The sequence below is a fragment of the Mizuhopecten yessoensis genome, unplaced genomic scaffold (genome assembly GCF_002113885.1).
Source record: "Mizuhopecten yessoensis strain PY_sf001 unplaced genomic scaffold, ASM211388v2 scaffold4259, whole genome shotgun sequence".
In the NCBI taxonomy this organism is placed as follows: domain Eukaryota; kingdom Metazoa; phylum Mollusca; class Bivalvia; order Pectinida; family Pectinidae; genus Mizuhopecten; species Mizuhopecten yessoensis.
In genome coordinates, this window is record NW_018405455.1 from 152,461 (window position 1) to 170,415 (window position 17,955).

The 17,955-nt window shown below is 38.3% G+C and overlaps 1 protein-coding gene across 1 annotated transcript in view; it reads left to right on the forward strand.

Moving 5' to 3' along the window:
• The window catches only part of LOC110448757 (alkaline phosphatase, tissue-nonspecific isozyme-like), a 30,434-nt gene that overhangs the window by 11,301 nt on the left and 1,178 nt on the right, over positions 1-17,955 (forward strand). Inside the window, exons 4-11 of the mRNA XM_021495175.1 lie at positions 1,118-1,296; positions 2,804-2,914; positions 3,931-4,027; positions 8,551-8,691; positions 9,299-9,490; positions 10,912-11,031; positions 16,362-16,559; positions 17,048-17,232. Coding sequence (XP_021350850.1) covers positions 1,118-1,296; positions 2,804-2,914; positions 3,931-4,027; positions 8,551-8,691; positions 9,299-9,490; positions 10,912-11,031; positions 16,362-16,559; positions 17,048-17,232 — 1,223 coding nt within the window. The remainder of the gene's footprint in view (positions 1-1,117; positions 1,297-2,803; positions 2,915-3,930; positions 4,028-8,550; positions 8,692-9,298; positions 9,491-10,911; positions 11,032-16,361; positions 16,560-17,047; positions 17,233-17,955) is intronic.

Here is a 17,955-nt window from a genome sequence, read left to right on the forward strand (position 1 = left end):
GGGGGGGGGGGGGGGGGCGTCCGGTCGTCCGTCCTTCCGCCCAAGAGGTTTGTTTGGGACTTATCTTGAAAATTGTTTCACCACGAGTAACCAGATTTGGTGTACAAGGACATCTTGGGATGGCGGAGTGCGGGGTGCAAGACAAATGTCACCATGACCTCAGTGTGACCTAAGACTTGCCATTTGACCTTAACTTTTGAAAAAGTTTGTTAGGGGCATATCTTCTGGACTATTTCACCTGGATTTACCAGATTTTATATACAAAGACATCTTGGAATGGTGAAGCGCAAGAAGTAGGTCACTATGACCTCACTGTGACCTATGCTTCCTGACATATGTGTACTGTTTGTTAAATATAGAATTACCAGTGGGGGACTATGGATTGCCTTGCAATACTTTGCCTTGTTTCTTTTGATACAATCATGAATTGATCGAATTATCCGCTGAAAATGATGGTTTGGTGATTCATTTCGAGTACTGTCACTTTATGCTGATTCCGTTGCATGAATTTCAATTCTTCTTGTTTTGCAATATTTCCTAAAAACAGCTGAATCGTTTTGTTGTGGCACAATATTTGCATTCGGTTTTTACAGTCTTTAGATAACCCTACCACAAAAATGTTTTTATAATCCGGTTACGTTGAGAACTATTCCACGTAAATGTTTTCGAGTCGGCAACTGTTCGGGTTTTTTCGTCTAACTGTTCGGGTCTTTCCGCCAATCTGTTTGAGTGTGACCTCAAGTTCAAATTATGACAGAAAATCCCGTATGGTTACGAGTGTTCGCCGTCTTTCTCAAAAATGGCTGTTCCACCATTTGGTAAACCAATCTGTTTAATATGTATTTGGAACAAAATGAGACCACACTGAACGTTTATTGACATTCTCCTTGACGTTTTGAACGTAAATGTAAGGATTGAAGTTATTTTTTAACATTTTTGATTGGTATGCAACACCGTTTCGTTCAAACATGATCTCAAAAACGCACTATCGCACATCATGAATTTTTCCTGAACCGAACAGCTGTGTTGCATATTCCTCACAAATATCGAAAAGGTGCTTGTTATTCCCTAACTCAATACAATAAACGACATTATAACTGATCTTTTCGCGTTGTAGGGCGTTCATCTGGATTTGTGACCACAACGAGGGTCACACACGCTACGCCGGCCGCTTCCTTTGCTAAAACTCCCAACCGGAACTGGGAATACGACGTCGCAATGAACATGGAAGGGGTTCCCTTACAAGGCTGCAGGAAAGACATAGCCTATCAGCTCGTTTACAACTCCTCTCTCAAGGTTTTATACAAAATTCTTTGAAATCGAATCATAAAGGGATAGAACGGTGTTTTTGAAATGTTCATGCCGGTATGAACGCAAATCGGTTACATCCATATTGCATGAAGCCCGCCGCGTACCGGCATGAACATTTTTAAAAACGACGTTCAATCCATATCTAAACATTTTATAGAATAATTGTTTAATTTTATTTATTAGTTCTTAAATAATTTGTTTATTGACTGCGTTTTGTATATGCATTGTCCTTTAAACGACATAGGGACAGCCCTATTTTTTAAAAATGGCACCAATAATTAACCGTAGTCATTTGAGTGTTTGACGCAGGGACATTCGCCATGTGCAACAAGACTCTCATTGAACAAGGTTGATTGAGGACGTCATAAGTAAACCACGTGTTACGTCACGGGAGTTTTTGCTTTCATACTCAAATGAAATGCATTTCTGCTGGTAATGTTCATATAGTGGGTTGCAGTGCAAATGTAAATATACCCCCGAATAATCAAGTTCAGAGGTTTATAGGAATCTGCTTTGTGTTTATTCCACCGTCTGCCGTTTTCCTGTAAAGGACCGGAAAATACAAAGAGCGAAACTAGTATTGGAACATAAAAGCTTCGACCTCTAGACGGCCATTTTAGGACAAGTCAGTGTTTCGAATCACTGCAACTTTGTAACAGACATGATATATTGTCGCGTTCCATCTTGTAAATATTGCCGAGGGTGCAGCAAAATTGGGGTTTGACTTTTGACATTTTATAGGTATTGAGCGGAGTGGGAAAGAAGAACTGGGAACATAAACGAATTATTTTCTTCGTTATTATCACCTTCATCCAATATCTATCATTTATTCCTGTTGATATCATCATCCACAATCTATCATTTACTCCTGTTTATATCATCATCCAAAATTTATCAATAATTCCTGTTTATATCACCATCCCCTGTTTATCATTCACTCCTGTTAATATCATCCACAATTCATCATTCACTTCTGTTTATATCATCACCCACAATTACTCATTTATTCAGGTTCATATCATCATCCAAAATATATTATTTACTCCTGTTAATATCACTACCAACAAATTATCACTTTCTCCTGTAAATACAACAATCCAAATGTTATCATTTATTCCGGTTTATATCATCGTCTTCAATTTATCATTCACTTCTTTTAATCATCATCCACAATTTATCATTTTCTCCTGATAATACCATCATCCACTTGTTATTATTTATTCCGATTATTATCATGCACAATTTTCAGTCACTCCTGTTGATTACATCATTTACATATTATCATTAACAATCCTGTTATTGTCATTAACAGAATATAATATATAACCCGGTTAGTATCATCAGCAACAACATTTTGATATTATCATCATCCGCATATTATTGATCAAAATATGTCATCATTATTATTAACAAGTTACGAACTACAACCCTGCTGGTAGCATCGTGATTTAAGCGTTTGTTTTGTACAACCGCTTATTATCATCATCCACAGGTTATCATGGGCGGCGGACGGATGTTTTTTCAGGACAAAAATACACTTGACCCTGAACTCGGTAATGTAACCCTCGACTACCATCGACAAGATGGTTTGAATCTTATTAAGGTAAGACTACTCCGCTGAGACAAGGTCCTACCACGTCTTAACTCGTTCACCCCTATATCTTTAAACTGGACTTGCCCAGTCTTCGATTTGGTAAGGTTTAGATGTGATCGACCTTAGGGGTGAATGGGTTAAAGCTAGCAATGTGATTCGGTAAAATAATCGATGGCAGATACACAAGAAAGTCTTTAAGGATAAAGTCCTGTTCAGTTGGGGTTTATGGGCTATACACCTCAGTTCATATCAAAATAACCTCAGACCATGCATTGAGGTGTATTCCCCGATAATCCTAAACGCAACAGGATCCAATCCTTATATTTACATGTAATATATATGTATGTTCATTTCAATCCGAAACTTCTGAAAAAAACCCAACTGAAAACAAAACGTAAATCGGACTACTTTCCGCGCTTACATATGTTTTTGCTTACGTATTTATACGCCAACCAAGAAGTTCTTGGAAAAATAATCCCTATGCGCTTTAAAAGGTATATCGAGTCCTAGTTTCATATAAATGTAAATATCCACCGATATAACAGGCAGAGAAGAAACATTACTGTCTGTATACAACAGATTTTTTAAAGTAAATATATAGAGATCACATCGGTTTATTTGTGACGTTTCGATTTCTAGAATGATATGTACTCTTTCACATTCACCAGGCAGATGATCAGTAAATCATTTGTTCTTTAAGCGGACTTGTAAATGTTGGCAATAAATTGATAAGTCGATTCGGCCACGCTAAAGACACATGTTTACTTAGTTGTTATAAAATATCAGAGTTCATCTCGTCATCGAAACGTCACACAAAATGTTTAACTGGTTGTGCTCTATGAGCCTGTAGGCACTGTATACGGGAGTGTTGTAACCTAACAGTGTAATTACTTTATCAAAATCACGGATAGAAATATTCTAGATAATAAATTCACCACCCACCCCACCCCACCCCATCCCTATTAAATCTGTCACATTCGATAACTATCCATTCAAATCAATACATTATCAATTATCCATCACAGGAGTGGAAGAAGAGAAATGAGTACAAAAGGGGCAGATATGTCTGGAACAAAGGCCAGTTTGACACGGTCGACCCTCTAAACACAGACAGATTGCTGGGTTAGTATTCACCCTTAGTGAGGATCAACCTCTCTAAATCTGACACAACTGGGTAAACATTCACCCAGAAAGAGGATACAACTCGGTAAATGTTCCCCTGGGGGAATATCGATCTCTCCAAGACTGATATTACTGGGTAGGTACCCTTAGGGACCCGGAAGATCAACCTCTCAAAGACTGATACAACTGGCAGAGTATTCACTTTTAGGGAGGATCAAGCTCTTCAAGTCTAACATACCTTGGTAAGAGTATTCACACTGAGGTAGGATCAACATCTCCAAGTCTAACATACATTGGTAAGTATTCACACTGAGGGAGGATCAACCTCTCCAAGTCTAACGTACCTTGGTAAGTATTCACACTGAGGTAGAATCAACATCTTCAAGTTTAACATACAATGGTAAGTATTCATACTGAGGGAGGATCAACCTCTCCAAGTCTAACCTACCTTGGTAAGTATTCACACTGAGGTAGAATCAACATCTCCAAGTTTAACATACAATGGTAAGTATTCATACTGAGGGAGGATCAACCTCTCCAAGTTTAACATACCTTGGTAAGTATTCACACTGAGGGAGGATCAACATTTCCAAGTTTAACATACAATGGTAAGTATTCACAGTGAGGGAGGATCAACCTCTCCAAGTCTAACATACCTTGGTAAGTATTCACACGTAGGGAGAATCGACCTCTCCAAGTCTAACATACAATGGTAAGTAGTCACATTGAGCGAGGATCAACATCTCTAAGTCTAACATACCTTGGTAAGTATTCACATTGAGGGAGGATCAACCTCTCCAAGTTTAACATACCTTGATAAGTATTCACACTGAGGGAGGATCAACAACTCCAAGTCTAACATACCTTGGTAAGTATTCACACTGAGGTAGGATCAACATATCCAAGTCTAACATACAATGGTAAGTAGTCACATTGAGGGAGGATCAACATCTCTAAGTCTAACATACCTTGGTAAGTATTCACACTGAGGGAGAATCAACATCTCCAAGTTTAACATACCTTGGTAAGTATTCACACTGAGGTAGGATCAACATATCCAAGTCTAACATACAATGGTAAGTATTCACACTGAGGGAGGATCAACAACTCCAAGTCTAACATACCTTGGTAAGTATTCACATTGAGGGAGGATCAACCTCTCCAAGTCTAACATACCTTGGTAAGTATTCACACTGAGGGAGGATCAACCTCTCCAAGTCTAACATACAATGGTAAGTATTCACACTGAGGGAGGATCAACCTCTCCAAGTCTAACATACAATGGTAAGTATTCACACTGAGGGAGGATCAACCTCTTCAGGTCTAACATACAATGGTAAGTATTCACATTGAGGGAGGATCAACCTCTTCAGGTCTAACATACAATGGTAAGTAAGTAACACTATTGGGTAAAGCATTCAACCAAAGGGATGATCGACCTCTTCAAATCTGACGCTACTGGGTGAGTATTCAACCTGAGGAAAAGTCGACCTCTTCAAATCTGACGTTACTGGGTGAGTATTCAACCTGAGGAAAAGTCGACCTCTCAAAGACTGACACTACTGGATAAGTTTTTACCCTTAGGGAGTATCGACCTCTCCAAAACTGACACAACCTGGTAAGTTTTCAATCTGTGGGATGATCGACCTCTCCAAATCCGACACAACTGAAAGTATTCAACCTGAGGGATGATCGACCTCTCCAAATCCGACACAACTGAAAATATTCAACCTGAGGGAGGATCGACCTCTCCTAATCTGACACAACTAGGTAAGTATTCAATCTGAGGGGGATCGACCTCTCCAAATCCGACACAACTGAAAATATTCAACCTGAGGGAGTATCGACCTCTCCAAATCTCACACAACTAGGTAAGTATTCAACCTGAGGGAGTATCGACCTTTCCAAATCTCACACAACTGGGCAAGTATTCAAACTGAGGGGGGTTCGACCTCTCCAAATCCGACACAACTGGGTAAGTATTCAACCTGAGGAAGGATCGACCTCTCCAAATCTCACACAACTAGGTAAGTATTCAAATTGAGGGAGTATCGACCTCTCCAAATCCGACACAACTGGGTAAGTATCCAACCTGAGGGAGTATCGACCTCTCCAAATCTGACACAACTAGGTAAGTTTTCAACCTGAGGAAGGATCGACCTCTCCAAATATCACACAACTAGGTAAGTATTCAACCTGAGGGAGGATCGACCTCTCCTAATCTGACACAACTAGGCAAGTTTACAACCTGAGGGATGATCGACCTCTCCAAATCTGACACAACTAGGTAAGTATTCAAACTGAGGGGGGATCGACCTCTCCAAATCCGACACAACTGGGTAAGTATCCAACCTGAGGGAGTATCGACCTCTCCAAATCTGACACAACTAGGCAAGTTTTCAACCTGAGGGATGATCGACCTCTCCAAATCTGACAGTATCCAACCTGAGGGAGTATCGACCTCTCCAAATCTGACACAACTAGGTAAGTATTCACACTGAGGGGGATCGACCTCTCCAAATCCGACACAACTGGGTAAGTATTCAACCTGAGGGGGATCGACCTCTCCAAATCTGACACAACTGGGTAAGTATTCAAACTGAGGGAGTATCGACCTCTCCAAATCTCACACAACTAGGCAAGTATTCAACCTGAGGGATGATCGACCTCTCCAAATCTGACACAACTGGGTAAGTATTCAACCTGAGAGAGTATCGACCTCTCCAAATCTGACACAACTGGGCAAGTATTCAACCTGAGAGAGTATCGCCCTCTCCAAATCCGACACAACTGGGTAAGTATCCAACCTGAGGGAGTATCGTCCTCTCCAAATCGGACACAACTGGGCAAGTATTCACCCTGAGGGATGATCGACCTCTCCAAATCTTACACAACTGGGCAAGTATTCACCCTGAGGGATGATCGACCTCTCCAAATCTGACACAGCTGGGTAAGTATTCAACCTGAGAGAGTATTTACCTCTCCAAATCTGACACAACCGGGCAAGTATTCAACCTGAGGGTGGATCGACCTCTTCAAATCCGACACAACTGGCCTAAGATTCAAACTCAGGGGGGATCGACCTCTCCTAATCTGACACAACTAGGTAAGTATTCAAACTGAGGGAGTATCGACCTCTCCAAATCCGACACAGTTGAAAGTATTCAACCTGAGAGATGATCGACCTCTCCAATTCTCACACAACTGGGCAAGTATTCAACCTGAGAGAGTATCGCCCTCTCCAAATCCGACACAACTGGGTAAGTATCCAACCTGAGGGAGTATCGCCCCCTCCAAATCTCACACAACTAGGCAAGTATTCAACCTGAGGGAGGATAGACCTCTTCAAATCCGACACAACTGGCCTAAGATTCAAACTCAGGGGGGATCGACCTCTCCTAATCTGACACAACTAGGTAAGTATTCACACTGAGGGGGATCGACCCCTCCAAAGCCGACACAACTGGGTAAGTATCCAACCTGAGGGAGTATCGCCCCCTCCAAATCTCACACAACTAGGTAAGTATTCACACTGAGGGAGAATCAACATCTCCAAGTTTAACATACCTTGGTAAGTATTCACACGTAGGGAGAATCAACCTCTCCAAGTCTAACATACATTGGTAAGTATTCACACTTAGGGAGGATCACCCTCTCCAAGTCTAACATACCTTGGTAAGTAATCACACTGAGGTAGGATCAACCTCTCCAAGTCTAACATACCTTGGTAAGTATTCACACTGAGGGGGATCGACCTCTCCAAATCTGACACAACTAGGTAAGTATTCAAACTGAGGGAGGATCCACCTCTCAAAATCCGATACTACTCAGTAGGCACTCACCAACGGAGTACCACTTCGAGTCGCTGACACAGCTAGCACATCAAGTTTTTTTTCTACTTTGAGTATTCTCCCTTCTATATAGAAGATTTAACACCACAAAAGGAGTTCTTCTGGCTTTGATTAGCTTTCCTTGGGATACCAACCAGTATAGGCCTTACTTAAGGTAAATAGTACCACTGCATCGGATATAGTCGCGAAGAAGAGTTCCAGAGTTTTTTCGACTTGGAGTATTCTCTATTCTATATCCAATATTAAGCCCCCAAAAGGAGTTTTTCTGGGTTTGAAAAACTTCCCTTATCAAGTTTTATATGGGCTTCGAGGCCAATGAATTGGAAACAATTTTTGATGGTTTGCAGTTATAATTTTCAAAATAGCCACATTTAGAAAGTGTAGGCTCTGTAATGTGAATATCCCGAGTTCGACCCACGGTGTTTTCTTTGATATTTCTATTTTCAAATATTCACAAATTCCAAATAACAAAAAAAAATATGAAAGATACGTGGCAACATGTAGTTTTTATTAAACACTTCTTTTAAAGATCTTTCCAGTTTTAAAAATGATTTTTGTTGTGTATTTCTGTGAAAAATGTAATATTGAATTATACCGTTAGAATACTTGTTTGAGAATGATTATATATATGTTATGACTTATATATTTAATGTGTGTTGTTTTATTTGCCAGGCCTATTCGAGCCTTCCCACATGCAATTTGAAATGGACAGAGATGACGGCCCTTCTGGCGAACCATCTTTAGCACAAATGACAGGAAAAGCAATTAGAATACTTCAAAAAGACCCAAAAGGGTTCTTTCTGCTTGTTGAAGGTACGACACAATTTTAGGTTCCCTGTCCCTCTGAACTATGTTTTTTCCCTATATACAGTTATCTCCCCTTAACTTCCGTTTTTAAATTAAACGTACTGGTAACTGTAGCACAGTGGGGCGAACACTTTCGTTGCAGACAGGTACACAACTGTATTGTCAGTAATAAAAAAAACTTTTGTTAACGAAGTTAGCAATAGTGCCCCGTTTAGTTAAATAAAGGTACGGCATGCTTTTATTGATGACGATGATGATGATGATGATGATGATGATGATGATGATCTGATCAGTTTTGGAAAGAGTCTTCTATCAGACGACATCATTTCGGTTGCTTTCATTTAAAATAAAATGTCAACATAAAAAGCATCGTAAGAACAAAATGCCGACCCTCCTTCCATTGCTATTGAAAAGAAAATGAGTATTGATATACATGTAGCAGAAATATGTAGCAAGCTTCTAAGATTGTTACAATTTTTTTAAGAAAGTTATTTGTGCAATTCAGTTTACCAACATGTTTTAATTTTGTTGACTTGAAGCCGTTATTAACTAAAGTCCGTGTCACATAGCTAATTACTATTCAAAATGAAGCTTGGGTTTCATTGATTGACAGGTGGCAGGATAGACCACGCCCACCATATGAGCAATGCCGCGAGGTCATTACATGACGTTTTGGCATTCGAGGATGCTGTGAAAAGTGCTGTTCATTTGACCAATGAGAAAGACACGCTCATTATCGTCACGGCTGATCATTCGCACGTGTTTACAATAGCCGGATATTCATCTAGAGGAAATGACATACTTGGTAAATAAAAATCCCCGATTACGTATACTATATAATTGGCATGTAGATAAAATGACTGTATTAGTACGCATGTCGGTATTTTTGCATGCTAGCAATCATGGTTATATATTATGATGTTACGTTTATTTGTCATAGGGAAATAATTGAATGAAAAACCACAGGTTAAAGGCGTAAGGTATTGTATATCCCCATATACTGTTATAATTGTACGGGGGAAGGAAATTTTTAGAAATTGATATTTTCTCTTTAGGACAAAGAGCAACGTAACTATTTTGATTTTAAGATACTAAGTGTTAATACATTTGGTAAAGCACTCTATAGGAAGATGGTGGACAGACTTCATCTAATACGAGGCAACGGCGGCCATCTTGAATGTTAATATTATATGAGTGCCTCGGCTAGATGAGGTGGACATTGCGGGGAAAAACACCAACTGTATGTTCACGTGATGTTCATATATTCATCTTGCCTTTCGAAATCTAGTTGTTAAAATTCATCAAATGATTACATAGTGGTTATATTTGATTTCAGATAAACCAAACAAATTCATATATTGCATTTCATGTACGCGCCGGTATAATTGTACAGGTGTTCCCCAGGGATCAATACTAGGTCCTGTTTTTATTCATTTTCTAAACCACTGACTTCGTTTCACGCGGAACAATAAAGTGTTGAAATGCATGCAGACGACTCTAAAAGTCAGCTTCATATATGGTGAGTTAGTAAACACCGTACTCTACATGTACGTCAAGTGAAATTACAGCTTTCCTATCAATATTTTAGGTGTTGCAAGCTCTAAACGTATTTGGGGACTAGAAATATAATAATACCCTTAGCTGGACAGATCATACAAAATCATAAATATCCTCAAAAAACATAAAAGATCGCACCACGGCGCACATATCATCTGGTGATATTTGGAATGGTATATTTACAAACCTCGTTCTAAAGAATGTATTTTTATGATCCAAGATAGAAACAAAGCCCCGAGTAGATTGAAAGCAAAGTAAAATGGAATTTTCAGTATCACTTTACGTGTTAATGACCATTTCTGTATTTAACATAGAACGTTGAGCAATGCTTAAAAATATGGTTCCGGAAAGCTGACGCATGCGTTCTAATTTACATAGCAACTGTTACCATAGGCAATTTTATTTTGTTTAAAATCCAAGATGGCTACCAGTATAATATATTGAATAAACTGGCTCATGTTTGAAATTGTAGCTTTAGTAATAAGTGGACATAACTTGGAATTTTTGTTCGGACTGTCCACATTTTTGTCTCAAATCTGACCCTTAGTCACTAGTCAATTAAAATGTTAGCGGTTTTAAAATTCATCATCTGGAGATGCATTTCAAAGTAATTTAACATTCAATATATTTTCTCAAAATGAATCTGACTTCTGTGAACCTCGTTTTCAGGTATAAATGACAATCCCATGAATGTCCCCGCTGACGGGGTTCCCTACACCACGCTTTCATACGCCAACGGTCCAGGATATAGATTTGGGTCCCGCAACTTTACCGACATCGCTAACTCAAGTAAGATTTGGTTTAGTTGAAATTCGTTTAACAGCTAATGTCATTTAAGGACGTTCTTCCATGTGTGTAGTATGTGCGTGCTTGCGTGTGTGTATGTAGGAGACATGGTATTTTGGTGCACTTCCCTCCTTGTGAGAGCACGGATCTAATGCCGACTTAATAGTGCTATCTCATTGAAAAATCATGCCAAAGGCACCCATCACAGCATTTCACCCGGTCACATTATACTGATAACGGGTGAACCAATTTCCCTAAATGCTGAACGTTAAGCAGGGAATAACAACTACCATCTTTAAGGACTTTGGTATGTCCCGGTCTGGGGACAGATTCCATTGCCTTCCGCACCTGGGCGAACGCTCGACATTCAAGCCAAATGTGAGGTGTTGCCGAGCAAGGCGCTAGGAAACAAAAGGTAGCTACATTATGTAGCACTCTAACAATGAAATTTGCAAAATTCCTTCTTCTTAGATGTATAATTAGGGATATAGGCGTATGCAATGTTGTGATCTTTTATCGGTAAGAGAATAAAATCTCCGTATTTTGAGATTTGTGGACATAAATCAGGCTCTTCGACGCCGTTTAAATTTCATTTGTTGAAACATATTTTATTGCTTTTAAATACAGCAAAGAGATTGGGAAGGATACACTGACATGTTATTATATAATTCTTATTTAGATAATACTCCATTTGTTATTTCATTTGCTTTAGAATACATATAATGAGTAGACGCCAATTCAGTACATCAAATGTGACCCTGAGCTATTTCGTTTTAAGTCATATAAATGCACAGAGTATTGTTGATATTGAATTTAAGTGGTCATGTGAAACCTTGACTACAATTTTCCTTACACTGTTTATAAAGGAATGGTGTCTTTATGGCCCCTTTTTGGGCCCCGGTATATTTCCGATTTTCACCTACTTATTTTGTTCAAAGATGTCCTATTGTATGACATGCGGAAAAACTAAGGTAAAACTTTGACCGAAAGTGGGTTTCTGTGGGTACCAAAAGGGGTATGGTAAATCACAAATATAGTTTGCTGTTTTCAAAGTGAGCTTAAAACCCAAAATAATACCATTTCTGTTTTTGAAACATTAGGCAAGCATGTGTAACGGAATGAAAAATGACAGAAATTCAATCGTCACTTAAAGATTGTTTATATAAAACGAAGGGTTACGTCAGGGGGGTCTTTTTGGTCATTTTCAATTGACGAGTATTTTGTTTTCTCAATAATATCCTTTCTAATTAATATTTTGACTTGAAATTTACAACTTTTTTGAGAAAAAATGGCGGAAACATTCGCCCCTGTGGTTAAAAGTAAAAGACCCAGGTCTCATCCCCTATAAGTGATTTAGATAGCTTTCTTGAATCGCAATTACCGTACTTTTTCAATATACTTTTTGCACATTTCAAACATTTGGCCTTTTGTTCAGATGTCAGCAAATGGGAGATCTTAAGTTGTTGGTCAGGATGTGATAAGTGTCTTCTGAAGCGCCAACCATATGANTCAGAATGTGATGTGTGCTGCCCTCTGAAATGCCAACTACAATTATGCGCTATCTCAGAAACAGTATCATCGTCCATAGACCTTAAATTATTGCGTTCACAGCAGCGACGTTCTTCTTTGATTCTGCAACAACTGACCTGTCTGGCCCTGTGTTCTCTTTGATGTCAACTTTACCGTTCTTGAATTTGTTCACCCACCTGAAAAAAGTTCTCATAGTGAGAACAGGTGTGCCTTTTATGTTGCACAACTCTGCATGTATCTGTTTTGGTGGTATCTGTAAAGCACACAGTCTCAACCTTCATTTTTAGCATTAAAATTTCTTGTTGGATAATGTCGAAATTTCGCACTTGTATTGTAATTTTATGCTTTTAGAGTCTGTCTAGGCGCTTAACTATTGTATTGCCCATTCGTACGGGAGCTTTGTGGTGACCGAATTTATTAAATGGCCCTCGTAGAGCCCCTTTGCCTTTGTGTCTTTTGACTTATATCTGATTGGTTAACAACGCATTGTCTACAAAATGAAAACTATTGTTAGGTACAAACCGAACCGCACTGTGATTACGTAATTTGGTTTCTATTTAAACATGAAAATATCCTATGTGTTATGCGTTATGTTTTCAATCTCTTATAACGATTACATGATGTCTAGGTGATACAAGAATTTCACCGAATCCACATATTTATACGAAATTCTGCTCGATATCTGAGTAGACGGCGACACATACATTTGCGAGTTATCTCCCGTTGAACCCCCATAGCTAATGTCATAAGTTTTCAGGTCCCTGTGGAAACGTTAGTTTCGAACTTTTATTATTCATCGTTTCAAAACTGATTCAAAACTACATATAATTGGTTTAATAAATCCAGAATCGAGTAATTTTTAAGCTAACACGAAATCGCGATCGGTAAAACGAGCATAGCATGGAACGGAAAGTGGCATAGAATGGAATGAACACGCAATATATTTGTAAACGAGTGCAACAACACAAATGTACATAGCATGGAAAATAGACACTTATCAACTAGGAAAATAATGAAAATGTACAGAGGACAAGATTCCAAAACCAACTAATTATATAAAAAAAAACTAATTATGGCGGTGATCCCCTTACATAGTTGTGCGCCTGGTTAGTCTCGTTCAACCAGACGCTTGATCACTTGTAATTCTCTGTTTGGCGTAGATTGCGCAGACAATAAGAGTCTGGTTGAACGAGACTATATGCGCCTGGTGAGATAAGTAGCAGTCGGGAAAAGGCTTCGCAAGCTTATAACACTTAGATCTTATTCCGTGCCTATACATGACATAAATTTAAGTCATTGAAATTTCATATATGTTCATATAAATATACTTATAATATTTATGAAATCTTATAACTCAATTTTACCTGCAGTTTTAAAATAAACAGTGCTTATTGTTCAAGGGGAGATAACTCAAACATTGGACATCTCGGGGAACTTATTTAGAACATAGCGCTATATACCATCAATAGACAATCACATAACGTAGCAATCTAAAAGTAACCAGGCATACAGGCTATACTGTATACATTTAAGGACTGGAAGAGAATCTGAGGGTCACTTCCAAAAGAAACAAGATGGCTATAGTTTTCAAAAAAAAAAAAACTGACCAGAAAACCACTCCCTGCGGAACTAGAAAATAAATGAAGATGACCTAAATACAAAGAATGAATCAGTTACTGTGTTCTGAGTGTAAAAATGCAATGAGGCCAGGCCAGAATTCGAACCCTGTGCCTCAGGTAATTATACCGTCGCTTTAACCAGCTCTGCTATCTAGTCAACGGACACGCTGACCCAGTCAGGCTTCTGTTGTATTCAATATAGATTTAAGTGAGGACTACTTTACGTACGAAAAAATACAGTCGACTTATCTTGTGTTTTATCTGCAGTGGGGAAAGAGGTCCTGAACGAAGAGGTGGTTGAGAATTTTAAAGGACTCTGCCGCAAATACTTCGTTTGATTTCTATTTATGGAAGATCCGAACATTTTCGGATCGGAAAACATTCACGTGTTATTTTTTTTTTTTTTTTTTTTTTTTTTATAACATTATCTCGATTTCGTTGGTTACTTAGAGCCTGAGCAACGGAAATGTTCGACAATGTTACATTGATTTCAATCAATACTTCGTATGTAAGACCTGTTATGTCTTTTAAATATTAATTTGGGATTTCAATTTGGTTTTGATACTTGCCTATGAAGTAAAAGGGTATATATACAGGATATATAGTTGTCTTGTTTGTTTGTCCATCATGTGTTGGGTCCAGTTGACGAAGTATACCAAAACTCGATGTAGTAAACACTAGGGTAGGTCGGGGTACCTGAAACAGACATGTTTTTTGGCCTTATTTACATGTCTAGACGTTCACTTTAATTTCCCTCTGAACTGACTGAAACGTTGTTTTATTATATTTAAGTAACATGTCGTTTGACTTTTATTTAACCATTATGCACAAGTTACAAACAATTTTTCTTACAGTTACAATATACAACATTTGATCTAGCTAGAATAAGCCCCCCTTAAGCGCATTACAGTTCATAGATATACAATTTATACAATCAATATAATATGGTACACAGGTTTTACCCTATATTTTGAGTGACCTTTTGACCTCGATTCACAATTATTATCATGTATTTTGACTTTTGACCTGAACACGCAAGTGTTACCCTTTATTTTGACCTTTGACTTCAAAACGCAATATTTACCCTATATTTTGACCTTCATACACAAAGAGATATGGCGGGTTGCTATGCCTATTTCCCCAAAGCTATGTTACGCTAGTGCGCGCATCCAACCGTGCACTTTTATGACGCGTCCTCAGGTATTTTTATACAGGTAGCAATATCGGAATCCCGTGTCTAAGAATAGATTATTGTAAACAGACCACATATTTGGTATTTCGGCATTATTTGTTGGTGTTTAAGCACTTGATATAATTACTATTGCCAGTTGGAGGGTAAAACAATTCATAAATTTCATCAAAAATAGTGTCTTACCTACAAAGCGTAGCTGTACTGTACACGTGTACAGGAATTTGTTGACATGCTTCGAGAGAAGTATGTCGCACTAAATAGTAAAGAAATTATTACTAACAAAACTGATAAATCAATAGGTATGTTATTAAAATGAAAACAAAATTTTCCATCGATTTAAAAAAAACACTATTGCCTTATTAAGGAAAATGATCACATGCCTAAATATAAAAAACAAAATAACTGAAGGAGGATTCGAACCTGCACCGTTTATTTTCTAGTCGCAAGTAAACTGCGTTACACATTCGGCTACATAGAACATATAGATATTGGCAATTACAAACTTATTTAACCCGAGAAACACCGGTCGCAGTTTAGAGAAACTTGATCACCCCTGTTTTTCATTATTTTGAGCACTTTCCCAAAGGAGGACCACTTTTCCGTAATACGATTTGTTTTTGCATATTACATCACGGTCACAAAAAGTTTATTCAAAAGTTGGTCCTCAGATGGGAAAGTGTTGAAAGTATTTTTTTAAGTCCGGGAAACCCCATTACTTTCATAGATATAGTGTATATGGCTATATTTGCAGTATCATATTAGCAATACCTAATTTCTCAGCAGTTTACAAATTCATATTCAATTGGTTTTGTATCTTTTGTATGCATTTTTGCTACACAAAATGTTTTACTCCTTAATTTTTTTTCTCGTTTTTATAAATGCCGACTTAGGGAAATACGGGCAGTTTTCCGCCATACCTCTTTGACCTTTTCTATCTCGCCATTACGCCCACAAATTAAAGACAATAAATATTACTGTCTATATCTTTACAGCGTTCATCGACTACAAACAGGTGACCACTGTCCCCTTAACTTTTGAGACTCATGGAGGAGAGGACGTGTCTATCTACGCCCGAGGGCCGATGTCTCATCTCATAGCTGGCGTTCACGAGCAGAACTACATAGCTCACGTGATGGCTCAAGCCGCGTGTGTTGGTGCTCATCAATGTAACAAAGTGGAAAAAGTCCCTAATCCTTAATTTAAAAAAATGTTTATTAATGTTTGAAATGCATTTATTAATCATTTATTTGTATTAGTAAATCATTAATAAATATCAATCTTAATATTTCAGAAAAGATATGTTGTATTGACTTTTTCAAATATTTATTATTAAAGGGCAATCCAAAATAGAACAAATATCCCCAGCTTTTAACATTAAAATCATTTCTCAATATCTGAAATACATTTGTTGTAAAATAATGGTCATGCGCATTGTGAGTGCCACAATGCGCATGACTACATTTACAAAGTTGAGTTACTCTCTTGATAAATATTCGCGTTGTCCGATTCATTTGTTTGTTTATTTATTTAAATGGATTTCAGTATTAAATAAGTATTTACAAAACAATTTGCTTTGAATATTGTATAACAGTAACTCATGATCAAGCTATGTCTTTTACTACTCCCATTCAAACTTTCGGTACCAAAAGGCAATCAGTTGCCTCATCTCCTGATTTAGATGATGAATCTATCGCAAAATCACAGCTCAATACTACACCTATATTTGAAACGTCCGACAAAGTCCCAGCCGTCCAGCCTGTTAGTAACCCAGGTTTCGCCCTAGCCATCGATACGTCAGATCCATCTTTCATCAGTAACCTTGTGGAGGCGTTGATTGAACCTGCTTCAAAGCTTGTCGCATCAGTGATATCAAAAACTCTATCCACCCAGTTTACGCCACAAATTGAAGATGCTTTTTTTTTTTTGATGTTATCAGTGATAATGCCAATCTAATTAAAATTATATATTCACATCGCTCCCGTTTACTGATGTTGAAGCTTCCACGCGACATATCAGTAAACGGGAGCGATGTGAAGATATAATTTTAATTAGATTGTGATAATGCCTCTTTCACAACTACACTAAGGTCTTGTGTGAAGGAACAGTACAGTGCATGAACAGTACTCACGGAGTACCTGTCTAAAGTTATAAAACGTTCCTGTGCCCCAAGTATGGGGCTTTGGCGTTATTTCGTCTTTATGCTTTGGCGCTTTGGCGTTATATCGCTTGGCGTTATTTCGCGGCGACAAAGCGAATAGATATAAGCCACCATACCCGGGGGCAAGAGGCCCGTACATTCAATGCACCAGGTGCTGTCCTAGATATCTGTAACCGACAACTAGGAACCAAGGTACAGCCGAAGTCTATCTCTAGATGTCATGTTGTAGGCCCTATTGATAAGAAGTGGAAAGCTTCTATCATCATTCGGTTCATCCGTTATACGGACAGAGAACAAATTCTTGACAGTAAATGGAAACGCAAGGGTTCTGGTATACTTATAGTGGAATCGCTGACAAAATTACGCCGATCGACCGTTAATGAGCTAAACCGTCTCAGACACGATAAAAAAATGTATTCTTTTTGGAC